The sequence below is a fragment of the Oncorhynchus nerka genome, linkage group LG13, assembly GCF_034236695.1.
Source record: "Oncorhynchus nerka isolate Pitt River linkage group LG13, Oner_Uvic_2.0, whole genome shotgun sequence".
Lineage (NCBI taxonomy): Eukaryota > Metazoa > Chordata > Actinopteri > Salmoniformes > Salmonidae > Oncorhynchus > Oncorhynchus nerka.
The window spans coordinates 92,817,387-92,835,300 of NC_088408.1; the positions used below are offsets into that span (position 1 = coordinate 92,817,387).

The 17,914-nt window shown below is 43.3% G+C and overlaps 1 protein-coding gene across 2 annotated transcripts in view; it reads right to left on the minus strand.

The window, feature by feature from the left end:
- The window catches only part of LOC115115545 (metal transporter CNNM4), an 82,381-nt gene that overhangs the window by 23,821 nt on the left and 40,646 nt on the right, over window positions 1-17,914 (minus strand). For both annotated transcript variants that reach the window (XM_065026847.1, XM_065026848.1), the window contains exons 3-4: window positions 17,123-17,263; window positions 13,937-14,106 (exon numbers count right to left, since the gene is read on the minus strand). In XM_065026847.1, the coding sequence (XP_064882919.1) occupies window positions 13,937-14,106; window positions 17,123-17,263 (311 nt within the window). The remainder of the gene's footprint in view (window positions 1-13,936; window positions 14,107-17,122; window positions 17,264-17,914) is intronic.

Consider the following 17,914-nt stretch of genomic DNA (forward strand, 5'->3'; position numbering starts at 1 on the left):
TTCTCAATATTCTATAGAGGCCTCCTAGTCTCTTCTCAATATTCTATAGAGGCCTCCTAGTCTCTTCTCAATATTCTATAGAGGCCTCCTAGTCTCTTCTCAATATTCTATAGAGGCCTCCTAGTCTCTTCTCAATATTCTATAGAGGCCTCCTCGTCTCATCTCAATATTCTATAGTGGACTCCTCGTCGCATCTCAATATTCTATAGAGGCCTCCTAGTCTCTTCTCAATATTCTATAGGGGCATCCTAGTCTCTTCTCAATATTCTATAGGGGCCTCCTAGTCTCTTCTCAATATTCTATAGGGGCCTCCTAGTCTCTTCTCAATATTCTATAGGGGCCTCCTAGTCTCTTCTCAATATTCTATAGGGGCCTCCTAGTCTCTTCTCAATATTCTATAGCGGCCTCCTAGTCTCTTCTCAATATTCTATAGCGGCCTCCTAGTCTCATCTCAATATTCTAGAGGCCTAGTCTCATCTCAATATTCTAGAGGCCTCCTAGTCTCTTCTCAATATTCTATAGAGGCCTCCTAGTCTCTTCTCAATATTCTATAGAGGCCTCCTAGTCTCTTCTCAATATTCTATAGGGGCCTCCTCGTCTCTTCTCAATATTCTATAGTGGCCTCCTAGTCTCTTCTCAATATTCTATAGGGGCCTCCTAGTCTCTTCTCAATATTCTATAGTGGCCTCCTAGTCTCTTCTCAATATTCTATAGTGGCCTCCTAGTCTCTTCTCAATATTCTATAGAGGCCTCCTAGTCTCTTCTCAATATTCTATAGTGGCCTCCTAGTCTCTTCTCAATATTCTATAGAGGCCTCCTCGTCTCAACTCAATATTCTATAGAGGCCTCCTAGTTCCTTCTCAATATTCTATAGCGGCCTCCTCGTCTCTTCTCAATATTCTATAGCGGCCTCCTAGTTCCTTCTCAATATTCTATAGAGGCCTCTTAGTCTCATCTCAATATTCTATAGTGGCCTCCTTGTCTCATCTCAATATTCTATAGAGGCCTCCTCGTCTCATCTCAATATTCTATAGGGGCCTCCTCGTCTCATCTCAATATTCTATAGGGGCCTCCTAGTCTCTTCTCAATATTCTATAGGGGCCTCCTAGTCTCTTCTCAATATTCTATAGTGGCCTCCTCGTCTCATCTCAATATTCTATTGAGGCCTCCTCGTCTCATCTCAATATTCTATAGGGGCCTCCTCGTCTCATCTCAATATTCTATAGTGGCCTCCTAGTCTCTTCTCAATATTCTATAGAGGCCTCCTCGTCTCAACTCAATATTCTATAGAGGCCTCCTAGTTCCTTCTCAATATTCTATAGTGGCCTCCTCGTCTCATCTCAATATTCTATAGAGGCCTCCTAGTCTCTTCTCAATATTCTATAGTGGCCTCCTAGTCTCATCTCAATATTCTATAGTGGCCTCCTAGTCTCATCTCAATATTCTATAGTGGCCTCTCATCTCAATATTCTATAGTGGCCTCCTAGTCTCATCTCAATATTCTATAGTGGCCTCCTAGTCTCATCTCAATATTCTATAGAGGCCTCCTATCTCAATATTCTATAGTCTCTTCTCTTCTCAATATTCTATAGAGGCCTCCTCGTCTCAACTCAATATTCTATAGAGGCCTCCTAGTTCCTTCTCAATATTCTATAGTGGCCTCCTCGTCTCATCTCAATATTCTATAGAGGCCTCCTAGTCTCTTCTCAATATTCTATAGTGGCCTCCTAGTCTCATCTCAATATTCTATAGTGGCCTCCTAGTCTCATCTCAATATTCTATAGTGGCCTCCTAGTCTCATCTCAATATTCTATAGAGGCCTCCTCGTCTCATCTCAATATTCTATAGCGGCCTCCTCGTCTCATCTCAATATTCTATAGCGGCCTCCTAGTCTCATCTCAATATTCTATAGTGGCCTCCTAGTCTCTTCTCAATATTCTATAGCGGCCTCCTCGTCTCATCTCAATATTCTATAGCGGCCTCCTCGTCTCATCTCAATATTCTATAGTGGCCTCTCTCATCTCAATATTCTATAGAGGCCTCCTAGTCTCATCTCAATATTCTATAGGGCCTCCTAGTCTCTTCTCAATATTCTATAGGGGCCTCCTAGTCTCTTCTCAATATTCTATAGGGGCCTCCTAGTCTCTTCTCAATATTCTATAGCGGCCTCCTAGTCTCTTAACCATATTCTATAGCGGCCTCCTAGTCTCATCTCAATATTCTAGAGGCCTAGTCTCATCTCAATCCTCCTATCTCAATATTCTATAGAGGCCTCCTAGTCCTCTTCTCAATATTCTATAGAGGCCTCCTAGTCTCTTATCAATATTCTATATTCTATTCTATAGTGGCCTCCTAGTCTCTTCTCAATATTCTATAGGGGCCTCCTAGTCTCTTTCTCAATATTCTATAGTGGCCTCCTAGCGGCTCCTAGTCTCAAATATTCTATATTCTAGTCTCTTCTCAATATTCTATAGTGGCCTCCTAGTCTCTTCTCAATATTCTATAGTCGTCTCAACTCAATATTCTATAGAGGCCTCTAGTTCCTTCTCAATATTCTATAGCGGCCTCCTCGTCTCATTCTATAGCGGCCTCCTAGTTCTCAATATTCTATAGTGGCCTCCTCCTCATCTCAATATTATATAGTCTCATCTCTCAATATTCTATAGGGGCCTCCTGGATATTCTATAGGGGCCTCCTAGTCTCTTCTCAATATTCTATAGGGCCTCCTAATATTCTATAGTGGCCTCCTCGTCTCATCTCAATATTCTATAGTCTCTCTCATCTCAATATTCTATAGGGGCCTCCTCGTCTCATCTCAATATTCTATAGTGGCCTCCTAGTCTCTTCTCAATATTCTATAGAGGCCTCCTCGTCTCAACTCAATATTCTATAGAGGCCTCCTAGTTCCTTCTCAATATTCTATAGTGGCCTCCTCGTCTCATCTCAATATTCTATAGAGGCCTCCTCGTCTCATCTCAATATTCTATAGAGGCCTCCTAGTCTCTTCTCAATATTCTATAGTGGCCTCCTAGTCTCTTCTCAATATTCTATAGTGGCCTCCTAGTCTCATCTCAATATTCTATAGTGGCCTCCTAGTCTCATCTCAATATTCTATAGTGGCCTCCTAGTCTCATCTCAATATTCTATAGTGGCCTCCTAGTCTCATCTCAATATTCTATAGTGGCCTCCTAGTCTCATCTCAATATTCTATAGTGGCCTCCTAGTCTCATCTCAATATTCTATAGGGGCCTCCCAAGTCTCTTCTCAATATTCTATAGCGGCCTCCTCGCCTCCTAGTCTCTTCTCAATATTCTATAGTGGCCTCCTAGTCTCATCTCAATATTCTATAGAGGCCTCCTCCTCATCTCAATATTCTATAGCGGCCTCCTCGTCTCATCTCAATATTCTATAGTGGCCTCCTAGTCTCATCTCAATATTCTATAGTGGCCTCCTAGTCTCATCTCAATATTCTATAGAGGCCTCCTCTGTCTCATCTCAATATTCTATAGCTAGTCTCTTCTCAATATTCTATAGAGGCCTCCTGTCTCATCTCAATATTCTATAGTGTCCTCCTAGTCTCATCTCAATATTCTATAGTGGCCTCCTAGTCTCATCTCAATATTCTATAGAGGCCTCCTCGTCTCATCTCAATATTCTATAGCGGCCTCCTCGTCTCATCTCAATATTCTATAGTGGCCTCCTCGTCTCATCTCAATATTCTAGAGAGGCCTCCTGCCATCTCAATATTCTATAGCGGCCTCCTCCAGCTCATCTCTCAGAGGCCTAGTCTCATCTCAATATTCTAGAGGCCTCCTAGTCTCTTCTCAATATTCTATAGAGGCCTCCTAGTCTTTCTCAATATTCTATAGGGGCCTCCTCGTCTCTTCTCAATATTCTATAGTGGCCTCCTAGTCTCTTCTCAATATTCTATAGGGGCCTCTAGTCTCTTCTCAATATTCTATAGTGGCCTCCTAGTCTCTTCTCAATATTCTATAGCGGCCTCCTAGTCTCTTCTCAATATTCTATAGAGGCCTCCTAGTCTCTTCTCAATATTCTATAGTGGCCTCCTCGTCTCATCTCAATATTCTATAGGGGCCTCCTAGTCTCTTCTCAATATTCTCCTCCTAGTCTCAATATTCTATAGTGGCCTCCTCGCCTCATCTCAATATTCTATAGAGGCCTCCTCATCTCAATATTCTATAGGGGCCTCCTCGCCTCATCTCAATATTCTATAGTGGCTCCTAGTCTCAATATTCTATAGAGGCCTCCTCGTCTCAACTCAATATTCTATAGAGGCCTCCTAGTTCCTTCTCAATATTCTATAGTGGCCTCCTCGTCTCATCTCAATATTCTATAGAGGCCTCCTCGTCTCATCTCAATATTCTATAGAGGCCTCCTAGTCTCTTCTCAATATTCTATAGTGGCCTCCTAGTCTCTTCTCAATATTCTATAGTGGCCTCCTAGTCTCATCTCAATATTCTATAGTGGCCTCCTAGTCTCATCTCAATATTCTATAGTGGCCTCCTAGTCTCATCTCAATATTCTATAGTGGCCTCCTAGTCTCATCTCAATATTCTATAGTGGCCTCCTAGTCTCATCTCAATATTCTATAGTGGCCTCCTAGTCTCATCTCAATATTCTATAGGGGCCTCTCGTCTCTTCTCAATATTCTATAGCGGCCTCCTCGTCTCATCTCAATATTCTATAGTGGCCTCTAGTCTCTTCTCAATATTCTATAGTGGCCTCCTAGTCTCATCTCAATATTCTATAGAGGCCTCCTCGTCTCATCTCAATATTCTATAGCGGCCTCCTCGTCTCATCTCAATATTCTATAGTGGCCTCCTAGTCTCATCTCAATATTCTATAGTGGCCTCCTAGTCTCATCTCAATATTCTATAGAGGCCTCCTCGTCTCATCTCAATATTCTATAGCGGCCTCCTAGTCTCTTCTCAATATTCTATAGAGGCCTCCTCGTCTCATCTCAATATTCTATAGTGTCCTCCTAGTCTCATCTCAATATTCTATAGTGGCCTCCTAGTCTCATCTCAATATTCTATAGAGGCCTCCTCGTCTCATCTCAATATTCTATAGCGGCCTCCTCGTCTCATCTCAATATTCTATAGTGGCCTCCTCGTCTCATCTCAATATTCTAGAGAGGCCTCCTCGTCTCATCTCAATATTCTATAGCGGCCTCCTCGTCTCATCTCAATATTCTAGAGGCCTAGTCTCATCTCAATATTCTAGAGGCCTCCTAGTCTCTTCTCAATATTCTATAGAGGCCTCCTAGTCTCTTCTCAATATTCTATAGGGGCCTCCTCGTCTCTTCTCAATATTCTATAGTGGCCTCCTAGTCTCTTCTCAATATTCTATAGGGGCCTCCTAGTCTCTTCTCAATATTCTATAGTGGCCTCCTAGTCTCTTCTCAATATTCTATAGCGGCCTCCTAGTCTCTTCTCAATATTCTATAGAGGCCTCCTAGTCTCTTCTCAATATTCTATAGTGGCCTCCTAGTCTCTTCTCAATATTCTATAGAGGCCTCCTCGTCTCAACTCAATATTCTATAGAGGCCTCCTAGTTCCTTCTCAATATTCTATAGCGGCCTCCTAGTCTCTTCTCAATATTCTATAGCGGCCTCCTAGTTCCTTCTCAATATTCTATAGAGGCCTCCTAGTCTCATCTCAATATTCTATAGTGGCCTCCTAGTCTCATCTCAATATTCTATAGGGGCCTCCTAGTCTCTTCTCAATATTCTATAGCGGCCTCCTAGTCTCATCTCAATATTCTAGAGGCCTAGTCTCATCTCAATATTCTAGAGGCCTCCTAGTCTCTTCTCAATATTCTATAGAGGCCTCCTAGTCTCTTCTCAATATTCTATAGGGGCCTCCTCGTCTCTTCTCAATATTCTATAGTGGCCTCCTAGTCTCTTCTCAATATTCTATAGGGGCCTCCTAGTCTCTTCTCAATATTCTATAGTGGCCTCCTAGTCTCTTCTCAATATTCTATAGCGGCCTCCTAGTCTCTTCTCAATATTCTATAGAGGCCTCCTAGTCTCTTCTCAATATTCTATAGTGGCCTCCTAGTCTCTTCTCAATATTCTATAGAGGCCTCCTCGTCTCAACTCAATATTCTATAGAGGCCTCCTAGTTCCTTCTCAATATTCTATAGCGGCCTCCTAGTCTCTTCTCAATATTCTATAGCGGCCTCCTAGTTCCTTCTCAATATTCTATAGAGGCCTCCTAGTCTCATCTCAATATTCTATAGTGGCCTCCTAGTCTCATCTCAATATTCTATAGGGGCCTCCTAGTCTCTTCTCAATATTCTATAGCGGCCTCCTAGTCTCTTCTCAATATTCTATAGCGGCCTCCTAGTCTCATCTCAATATTCTAGAGGCCTAGTCTCATCTCAATATTCTAGAGGCCTCCTAGTCTCTTCTCAATATTCTATAGGGGCCTCCTCGTCTCTTCTCAATATTCTATAGTGGCCTCCTAGTCTCTTCTCAATATTCTATAGGGGCCTCCTAGTCTCTTCTCAATATTCTATAGTGGCCTCCTAGTCTCTTCTCAATATTCTATAGCGGCCTCCTAGTCTCTTCTCAATATTCTATAGAGGCCTCCTAGTCTCTTCTCAATATTCTATAGTGGCCTCCTAGTCTCTTCTCAATATTCTATAGAGGCCTCCTCGTCTCAACTCAATATTCTATAGAGGCCTCCTAGTTCCTTCTCAATATTCTATAGCGGCCTCCTAGTCTCTTCTCAATATTCTATAGCGGCCTCCTAGTTCCTTCTCAATATTCTATAGAGGCCTCCTAGTCTCATCTCAATATTCTATAGTGGCCTCCTAGTCTCATCTCAATATTCTATAGTGGCCTCCTAGTCTCATCTCAATATTCTATAGTGGCCTCCTAGTCTCATCTCAATATTCTATAGTGGCCTCCTAGTCTCATCTCAATATTCTATAGCGGCCTCCTCGCCGCTTCTCAATATTCTATAGAGGCCTCCTCGTCTCATCTCAATATTCTATAGAGGCCTCCTCGTCTCATCTCAATATTCTATAGGGGCCTCCTCGTCTCATCTCAATATTCTATAGTGGCCTCCTAGTCTCTTCTCAATATTCTATAGAGGCCTCCTCGTCTCAACTCAATATTCTATAGAGGCCTCCTAGTTCCTTCTCAATATTCTATAGTGGCCTCCTCTAGTCTCATCTCAATATTCTATAGAGGCCTCCTCGTCTCATCTCAATATTCTATAGTGGCCTCCTAGTCTCATCTCAATATTCTATAGAGGCCTCCTCCTCATCTCAATATTCTATAGCGGCCTCCTAGTCTCCTCCAATATTCTATAGAGGCCTCCTCGTCTCATCTCAATATTCTATAGTGGCCTCCTAGTCTCATCTCAATATTCTATAGTGGCCTCCTAGTCTCTTCTCAATATTCTATAGCGGCCTCCTCGTCTCATCTCAATATTCTATAGTGGCCTCCTCGTCTCATCTCAATATTCTATAGTGGCCTCCTCGTCTCATCTCAATATTCTATAGCGGCCTCCTAGTCTCTTCTCAATATTCTATAGGGGCCTCCTAGTCTCTTCTCAATATTCTATAGGGGCCTCCTAGTCTCTTCTCAATATTCTATAGGGGCCTCCTAGTCTCTTCTCAATATTCTATAGGGGCCTCCTAGTCTCATCTCAATATTCTAGAGGCCTAGTCTCATCTCAATATTCTAGAGGCCTCCTAGTCTCTTCTCAATATTCTATAGAGGCCTCCTAGTCTCTTCTCAATATTCTATAGAGGCCTCCTAGTCTCTTCTCAATATTCTAATATTCTCTCATATTCTATAGGGCCTCCTCGTCTCATCTCAATATTCTATAGTGGCCTCCTAGTCTCATCTCAATATTCTATAGTGGCCTCCTCGTCTCATCTCAATATTCTATAGGGGCCTCCTAGTCTCTTCTCAATATTCTATAGAGGCCTCCTAGTCTCTTCTCAATATTCTATAGAGGCCTCCTAGTCTCTTCTCAATATTCTATAGGGGCCTCCTCGTCTCTTCTCAATATTCTATAGTGGCCTCCTAGTCTCATCTCAATATTCTATAGAGGCCTCCTCGTCTCATCTCAATATTCTATAGAGGCCTCCTCGTCTCATCTCAATATTCTATAGTGGCCTCCTAGTCTCATCTCAATATTCTATAGTGGCCTCCTCGTCTCATCTCAATATTCTATAGTGGCCTCCTCGTCTCATCTCAATATTCTATAGAGGCCTCCTAGTTCCTTCTCAATATTCTATAGTGGCCTCCTCGTCTCATCTCAATATTCTATAGAGGCCTCCTCGTCTCATCTCAATATTCTATAGAGGCCTCCTAGTCTCTTCTCAATATTCTATAGTGGCCTCCTAGTCTCTTCTCAATATTCTATAGTGGCCTCCTAGTCTCATCTCAATATTCTATAGTGGCCTCCTAGTCTCATCTCAATATTCTATAGTGGCCTCCTAGTCTCATCTCAATATTCTATAGTGGCCTCCTAGTCTCATCTCAATATTCTATAGTGGCCTCCTAGTCTCATCTCAATATTCTATAGTGGCCTCCTAGTCTCATCTCAATATTCTATAGGGGCCTCCTCGTCTCTTCTCAATATTCTATAGCGGCCTCCTCGTCTCATCTCAATATTCTATAGTGGCCTCCTAGTCTCATCTCAATATTCTATAGTGGCCTCCTAGTCTCATCTCAATATTCTATAGAGGCCTCCTCGTCTCATCTCAATATTCTATAGCGGCCTCCTCGTCTCATCTCAATATTCTATAGTGGCCTCCTAGTCTCATCTCAATATTCTATAGTGGCCTCCTAGTCTCATCTCAATATTCTATAGAGGCCTCCTCGTCTCATCTCAATATTCTATAGCGGCCTCCTAGTCTCTTCTCAATATTCTATAGAGGCCTCCTCGTCTCATCTCAATATTCTATAGTGTCCTCCTAGTCTCATCTCAATATTCTATAGTGGCCTCCTAGTCTCATCTCAATATTCTATAGAGGCCTCCTCGTCTCATCTCAATATTCTATAGCGGCCTCCTCTCTCATCTCAATATTCTATAGTGGCCTCCTCGTCTCATCTCAATATTCTAGAGAGGCCTCCTCGTCTCATCTCAATATTCTATAGCGGCCTCCTCGTCTCATCTCAATATTCTAGAGGCCTAGTCTCATCTCAATATTCTAGAGGCCTCCTAGTCTCTTCTCAATATTCTATAGAGGCCTCCTAGTCTCTTCTCAATATTCTATAGGGGCCTCCTCGTCTCTTCTCAATATTCTATAGTGGCCTCCTAGTCTCTTCTCAATATTCTATAGGGGCCTCCTAGTCTCTTCTCAATATTCTATAGTGGCCTCCTAGTCTCTTCTCAATATTCTATAGCGGCCTCCTAGTCTCTTCTCAATATTCTATAGAGGCCTCCTAGTCTCTTCTCAATATTCTATAGTGGCCTCCTAGTCTCTTCTCAATATTCTATAGAGGCCTCCTCGTCTCAACTCAATATTCTATAGAGGCCTCCTAGTTCCTTCTCAATATTCTATAGCGGCCTCCTAGTCTCTTCTCAATATTCTATAGCGGCCTCCTAGTTCCTTCTCAATATTCTATAGAGGCCTCCTAGTCTCATCTCAATATTCTATAGTGGCCTCCTAGTCTCATCTCAATATTCTATAGGGGCCTCCTAGTCTCTTCTCAATATTCTATAGCGGCCTCCTAGTCTCATCTCAATATTCTAGAGGCCTAGTCTCATCTCAATATTCTAGAGGCCTCCTAGTCTCTTCTCAATATTCTATAGAGGCCTCCTAGTCTCTTCTCAATATTCTATAGGGGCCTCCTCGTCTCTTCTCAATATTCTATAGTGGCCTCCTAGTCTCTTCTCAATATTCTATAGGGGCCTCCTAGTCTCTTCTCAATATTCTATAGTGGCCTCCTAGTCTCTTCTCAATATTCTATAGCGGCCTCCTAGTCTCTTCTCAATATTCTATAGAGGCCTCCTAGTCTCTTCTCAATATTCTATAGTGGCCTCCTAGTCTCTTCTCAATATTCTATAGAGGCCTCCTCGTCTCAACTCAATATTCTATAGAGGCCTCCTAGTTCCTTCTCAATATTCTATAGCGGCCTCCTAGTCTCTTCTCAATATTCTATAGCGGCCTCCTAGTTCCTTCTCAATATTCTATAGAGGCCTCCTAGTCTCATCTCAATATTCTATAGTGGCCTCCTAGTCTCATCTCAATATTCTATAGGGGCCTCCTAGTCTCTTCTCAATATTCTATAGCGGCCTCCTAGTCTCTTCTCAATATTCTATAGCGGCCTCCTAGTCTCATCTCAATATTCTAGAGGCCTAGTCTCATCTCAATATTCTAGAGGCCTCCTAGTCTCTTCTCAATATTCTATAGGGGCCTCCTCGTCTCTTCTCAATATTCTATAGTGGCCTCCTAGTCTCTTCTCAATATTCTATAGGGGCCTCCTAGTCTCTTCTCAATATTCTATAGTGGCCTCCTAGTCTCTTCTCAATATTCTATAGCGGCCTCCTAGTCTCTTCTCAATATTCTATAGAGGCCTCCTAGTCTCTTCTCAATATTCTATAGTGGCCTCCTAGTCTCTTCTCAATATTCTATAGAGGCCTCCTCGTCTCAACTCAATATTCTATAGAGGCCTCCTAGTTCCTTCTCAATATTCTATAGCGGCCTCCTAGTCTCTTCTCAATATTCTATAGCGGCCTCCTAGTTCCTTCTCAATATTCTATAGAGGCCTCCTAGTCTCATCTCAATATTCTATAGTGGCCTCCTAGTCTCATCTCAATATTCTATAGTGGCCTCCTAGTCTCATCTCAATATTCTATAGTGGCCTCCTAGTCTCATCTCAATATTCTATAGTGGCCTCCTAGTCTCATCTCAATATTCTATAGCGGCCTCCTCGTCGCTTCTCAATATTCTATAGAGGCCTCCTCGTCTCATCTCAATATTCTATAGAGGCCTCCTCGTCTCATCTCAATATTCTATAGGGGCCTCCTCGTCTCATCTCAATATTCTATAGTGGCCTCCTAGTCTCTTCTCAATATTCTATAGAGGCCTCCTCGTCTCAACTCAATATTCTATAGAGGCCTCCTAGTTCCTTCTCAATATTCTATAGTGGCCTCCTCGTCTCATCTCAATATTCTATAGAGGCCTCCTCGTCTCATCTCAATATTCTATAGTGGCCTCCTAGTCTCATCTCAATATTCTATAGAGGCCTCCTCGTCTCATCTCAATATTCTATAGCGGCCTCCTAGTCTCTTCTCAATATTCTATAGAGGCCTCCTCGTCTCATCTCAATATTCTATAGTGGCCTCCTAGTCTCATCTCAATATTCTATAGTGGCCTCCTAGTCTCTTCTCAATATTCTATAGCGGCCTCCTCGTCTCATCTCAATATTCTATAGTGGCCTCCTCGTCTCATCTCAATATTCTATAGTGGCCTCCTCGTCTCATCTCAATATTCTATAGCGGCCTCCTAGTCTCTTCTCAATATTCTATAGGGGCCTCCTAGTCTCTTCTCAATATTCTATAGGGGCCTCCTAGTCTCTTCTCAATATTCTATAGGGGCCTCCTAGTCTCTTCTCAATATTCTATAGGGGCCTCCTAGTCTCATCTCAATATTCTAGAGGCCTAGTCTCATCTCAATATTCTAGAGGCCTCCTAGTCTCTTCTCAATATTCTATAGAGGCCTCCTAGTCTCTTCTCAATATTCTATAGAGGCCTCCTAGTCTCTTCTCAATATTCTATAGGGGCCTCCTCGTCTCATCTCAATATTCTATAGTCCTCATCTCAATATTCTATAGTGGCCTCCTAGTCTCATCTCAATATTCTATCTCAAGTGGCCTCCTAGTCTCATCTCAATATTCTATAGAGGCCTCCTCGTCTCATCTCAATATTCTATAGCTATAGGGGCCTCCTCGTCTCATCTCAATATTCTATAGTGGCCTCCTAGTCTCATCTCAATATTCTATAGAGGCCTCCTCAATATTCTATAGAGGCCTCTCATCTCAATATTCTATAGTGGCCTCCTAGTCTCATCTCAATATTCTATAGTGGCCTCCTCATCTCAATATTCTATAGTGGCATCTCTCATATTCTATAGTGGCCTCCTCGTCTCATCTCAATATTCTATAGAGGCCTCAATATTCTATAGAGGCCTCTCTCATCTCAATATTCTATAGAGGCCTCCTCGTCTCATCTCAATATTCTATAGTGGCCTCCTAGTCTCTTCTCAATATTCTATAGCGGCCTCCTAGTCTCTTCTCAATATTCTATAGCGGCCTCCTAGTCTCTTCTCAATATTCTATAGCGGCCTCCTAGTCTCTTCTCAATATTCTATAGCGGCCTCCTAGTCTCTTCTCAATATTCTATAGCGGCCTCCTCGTCTCATCTCAATATTCAATAGTGGAATTTGCAGTTTACCTTCAAAATAAATGTGTCATTGACAGTGATGCAAATGGAATACAAATAGTAGAATTATACCATACTTTTATTTTGAAGGCTAAACGCTAATCCTTATAGTGGCTAGCTTCACATAGATGGGTCCGACCACCATTAATCAAATAAGAACGGTCTTATAAATTAGGGTTATTTTAGATGACACACATCTTTATAGTAGCTAACTAACTATAGCTACTGAAACAGATGTCGTTTTGCTATGTTTTTGAGGAAGAACATTGTTTGCATCAATGAGCTAGCTAGCTTTTATTATGCCCAGCACTGTAGGTGCCTGAGACAACTTTACCAGCATCATAGCACACGTATCGATGAATCGTTGTGATATATGAAATAGGAGTGATGGTGTAATCAATGTGTAATAACTGTAAAAACGTATGAGCTCGTTAAATTATTATGTGACGTGAAGTCATATTCAGGTCCTGATTGGTCAACAAGCTTATTTGAAGTAACTTTTTTGACACGTAAAGACCCAAACGGCGTTCCATAGAACTCCTGGTTGAGAATGAAACGTCTGAACAACCAAACAGCACAGCGAGTAAGTGAAAGAAATATGTTTTGATGATGTTTTACCGGTAAATGGGGACATTCGTAAATGCCAACAAAATAACTTTTTGGTCAGTGTGGAGTGTAACCTTTATTTCCCTAGGCAAGTCAGTTAAGAACAAATTCTTATTTACAATGACGGCCTACCCCGGCCGATGCTGGGCCAATTGTGCGTCACCTTACGGGACTCCCGATCACGGCCCGGATGTGATACAGCTGGATTCGAACCAGGGACTGCAGTAACGCCTCTTGCACAGATGCAGAGCCTTAGACTGCTGTGGCCACGTGTTAACTATTTAACTGCACTAGAATGCTTAATATTGGTTATCGGTATCGTATTTTTAGGGGCAAAGAAAATATCGATATCGGCCAAAAATGTCATATCAATGCAACACTAGTATGAAATGTCCTTCTCGTCTCTTCTCCTCTGCTTCCGGAGAACAATGTGTTGGACAGTGTGTAGGTGTGAAGGCCTTGAATGAGGCCAGTGGCAGCTTTCACAACAGACCTTCAACAGGATGGTTAGTCTGGCTGTGTGGTTGATTAACGTAGAGCTAACTCCCTCTGGGTTAGTGTTGTGACACAGAAAGCCTCCTTCCGTCAACGCCGGTTAAATAAGTAAAACATTTGACACCCCCTGTCGAGGCCGGGCAGGGAGCTGCCATCTGTTACGGGTAGCAGGACATGGCTGATTTCAACAATGAGAAACCACGGAGATGTTAGAGAGTGTTTCTGGGGTCTATTCCAGGCCAGGATGAACAGAGGAAGTCAGGACTTATATAAAAACAAACTAAGAAGGAACTTTTCATGTGGGAATTTAAAACCATGTCACAATGGTGACTCATTGAATCAATCACTGGCTGATTCACACAAAGACAGCCAGAAAGACAGAGTGTGTGTGGTGTGTGGCCTACCTGCAGTATGAGTATGAAGTAGTCGACAGCCTTCCCTCTCTGGTAGACAAAGTGTTGAGGACAGCGTTTGTCACTGTCGTTGAACTTAATTTCCTGGATGACGTCTGGGTGTCTCAGAATCCTCAACAGAACCTTGTCCGATATCTGGGACGGGCTGAATAACGTCACCTCTGGAGAGACGAATTATAATTTGACTGAACTGAAATTATGTTAAAGACAGGGGGTAGAGGCAGACAGACATAGGGTAGAGGCAGACACAGAAGGTAGAGGCAGACAGACAGAGGGTAGAGGCAGACAGACGGGGTAGAGGCAGACAGACAGAGAGGTTAGAGGCAGACAGACAGAGAGGGTAGAGGCAGACAGACAGAGAGGGTAGAGGCAGACAGACAGACGGGATAGAGGCAGACAGACAGAGAGGGTAGAGGCAGACAGACAGAGAGGGTAGAGGCAGACAGACAGAGAGGGTAGAGGCAGACAGACAGAGGGTAGAAGCAGACAGACGGGGTAGAGGCAGACAGACAGAGAGGGTAGAGGCAGACAGACAGAGAGGTTAGAGGCAGACAGACAGAGAGGGTAGAGGCAGACAGACAGAGGGTAGAAGCAGACAGACGGGGTAGAGGCAGACAGACAGAGAGGGTAGAGGCAGACAGACAGACGGGATAGAGGCAGACAGACAGAGAGGGTAGAGGCAGACAGACAGAGAGGGTAGAGGCAGACAGACAGAGAGGGTAGAGGCAGACAGACAGAGGGTAGAAGCAGACAGACAGAGAGGGTAGAGGCAGACAGACAGAGAGGGTAGAGGCAGACAGACAGAGAGGGTAGAGGCAGACAGACAGACGGGGTAGAGGCAGACAGACAGACGGGGTAGAGGCAGACAGACAGAGAGGGTAGAGGCAGACACAGACAGGCATGCTGTAATAATGCAATCTCTGTTGTTTTAGAGAGAGAAGAGGGAACAGCAACGTAATTCTGTCTGAGCACGCTACAACAGACACAAGACTAGTGGTGCTGGCAACACAAGTGAATCATTTACGTCACAATATTCAACCATGGTTGTATTGTTTTTTTACATACATTTCTACTATGAATAAGCAATCACTGAGGTAATTGAATAACATTGGAATTCTTAACAAGTCGCGACACGCTTTTACCAACTGAGCTAGACATATCGTACACTCGGAAAGTATTCAGACCCCTTGAATTTTTCAACATTTTGTTACGTTACAGCCTTGTTCTAAAATTGATAAAATATATTTTTCTCTCATCAATCTACACACAATACCCCATAATGACATCACAATACCCCATAATGACATCACAATACCCCATAATGACATCACAATACCCCATAATGACAAAGCAAAAACATGTTTTTAGGAATTTTTACAAACGTATGAGAAAAAAAAAAAAAAAAAAAAAAGACATTTACATAAGTATTCAGACCCTTTACTCAGTACTTTGTTGAAGCACCTTTAGCAGCGATAACAGCCTCCAGTCTTCTTGGGTTTGATGCTACAAGCTTGGCACACCTTTATTTGGGGAGTTTCTCCTATTCTTCTCTGCAGATCCTCTGTCAGGTAAGATGGGGAGCGTCGCTGCACAGCTATTTTCAGGTCTCTCCAGAGATGTTCGATTGGGTTCGAGTCCGGGCTCTGGCTGGGCCACTCAAGGACATTCAGAGCCTTGTCCCAAAGCCACTCCTGCATTGTTTTGGATGTGTGCTTAGGGTCGTTGTCCTGTTGGAAGGTGAACCTTCTCCCAAGTCTGAGGTCCTGAGCACTCTGGAGGAGGTTTTCATCAAGGATCTCTCTGTACTTTGCTCTGTTCATCTTTCCCTCAATCCTGACTAGTCTCCCAGTCTCTGCCGCTGAAAAACATCCCCACAGCATGATGCTGCCACCAACATGCTTCACCGTAGGGATGGTGCCAGGTTTCCTCCAGACGTGAAACATGGCATTCAGATCAATCTTGGTTTCATCAGACCAGAGAATCTCGTTTCTCAAGATCTGAGAGTAGGTGCCTTTTGGCAAACTCCAAGTGGGCTGTCATGTGCCTTTTACTGAGGAGTGGCTTCTGTCTGACTCTACCATAAAGGGTTGATTGGTGGAGTGCTGAAGAGATGGTTTTCCTTCTTGAAGGTTCTCCCATCTCCACAGAGGAACTCTGGAGCTCTATCAGAGTGACCATCGGGTTCTTGGTCACCTCCCTGACCAAGGCCCTTCTCCATCGACTGCTCAGTTTGGCCAGGCGGCCAGCTCTAGGAAGAGTCTTGGTGGTTCCAAACTTCTTCTATTTAACAATGATGGAGGTCACTGTTTTGTTGGGGACCTTCAATGCTGTAGACATTTTTTGGTACTCTTTCCCCAGATCTGTGCCTTCGACACAATCCTGTCTCGGAGCTCTATGGACAATTCCTTCGACCTCATGGCTTGGTTTTTTTCTCTGACATGCACTGTCAACTGTGGGACCTTATATAGACAGATGTGTGTGCCTTTCCAAATCATGTCCAATCAATTGAATTTACCAAAGGTGGACTCCAAGTTGTAAAAACATAAAGGATGATCAATGGAAACAGGATGCACCTGAGCTGAATTTCGAGTCTCATAGCAAAGGGTCTGAATACTTTTACTTTTCTGGTTTCTCTGTTTTTATTTTTAATAAATGTGCAAACATTTCTAAAAACCCGTTTTCTCTTTTTCATTAGGGGGTGTTGTGTGTAGATTGATGAAGATTTAAAAATATATAATTTTAGAATAAGGCTGTAACGTAACAAAATGTGGAAAAAGTCAAGGGGATTGAATATTTTCCAAATGCACTGTATTGTGGCATATTGTGGTTGGGTAGTGTGTGACAGTGTGTGGGGGTTGCATTGTGTGGTTGGGTAGTGTGTGACAGTGTGTGGGGGTTGCATTGTGTGGTTGGGTAGTGTGTGACAGTGTGTGGGGGTTGCATTGTGTGGTTGGGTAGTGTGTGACAGTGTGTGGGGGTTGCATTGTGTGGTTGGGTAGTGTGTGACAGTGTGTGGGGGTTGCATTGTGTGGTTGGGTAGTGTGTGACAGTGTGTGGGGGTTGCATTGTGTGGTTGGGTAGTGTGTGACAGTGTGTGGGGGTTGCATTGTGTGGTTGGGTAGTGTGTGACAGTGTGTGGGAGTTGCATTGTGTGGTTTGGAGGTCACACGTTCTAACCTGTTGCCAGGAAACGGTGAGCGGCCAATAGCAGCTGAGGGGAGATCTTGACTTTGGATTCGCTCTCGCTCTGTTTGAAGGCGGAGAAATCTCGTTTGTTCTTATTGGGTGCCACCTTCTTCCTGTTTCTGCTGTTGTCAGCTAGGTGAGAGATAACACAAAAGGACAGGTTACAGATTAGGGCAGAATCTAAACTGCATTTCCTTGGTTCCTCGAATCCCCTCTCCTCTCCTTCTCAAAACCCATTGGAGGCGAAGGTCAGAGGGGAGAGACATCGGATCAGCATCTGACCGAGGACACATATCTCAAAACAGTTTATCCCGAGTGGATTAATATTGTTAATTTGTGTCACACGGTAGATTGTAGAACCACGGGTCAGTCTTGCATTCTTTTGAAAAATGTGATTTCTAAGATTTGATTTGCTCTTTTATAAACAATACAAAAACATACACATAGTAAAAAACAACTACATCATACAAAGACCCACTAGCCCCCACCCTAATAACCTTCTGCCTCACGGCCCCCACCCTAATAACCTTCTGCCTCATGGCCCCCACCCTAATAACCTTCTGCCTCATGGCCCCCACCCTAATAACCTTCTGCCTCACGGCCCCCACCCTAATAACCTTCTGCCTCATGGCCCCCACCCTAATAACCTTCTGCCTCATGGCCTCAAACTGCACCATTTTGTCTCTCTCTGTCGCCCACACTCTTTAAAATGTCTAGATAATAAAGCACTTGACCCTTCCATTGCGTGGGGAGGATTGGCTGAGTTTCACGTTTTTTTAGTAT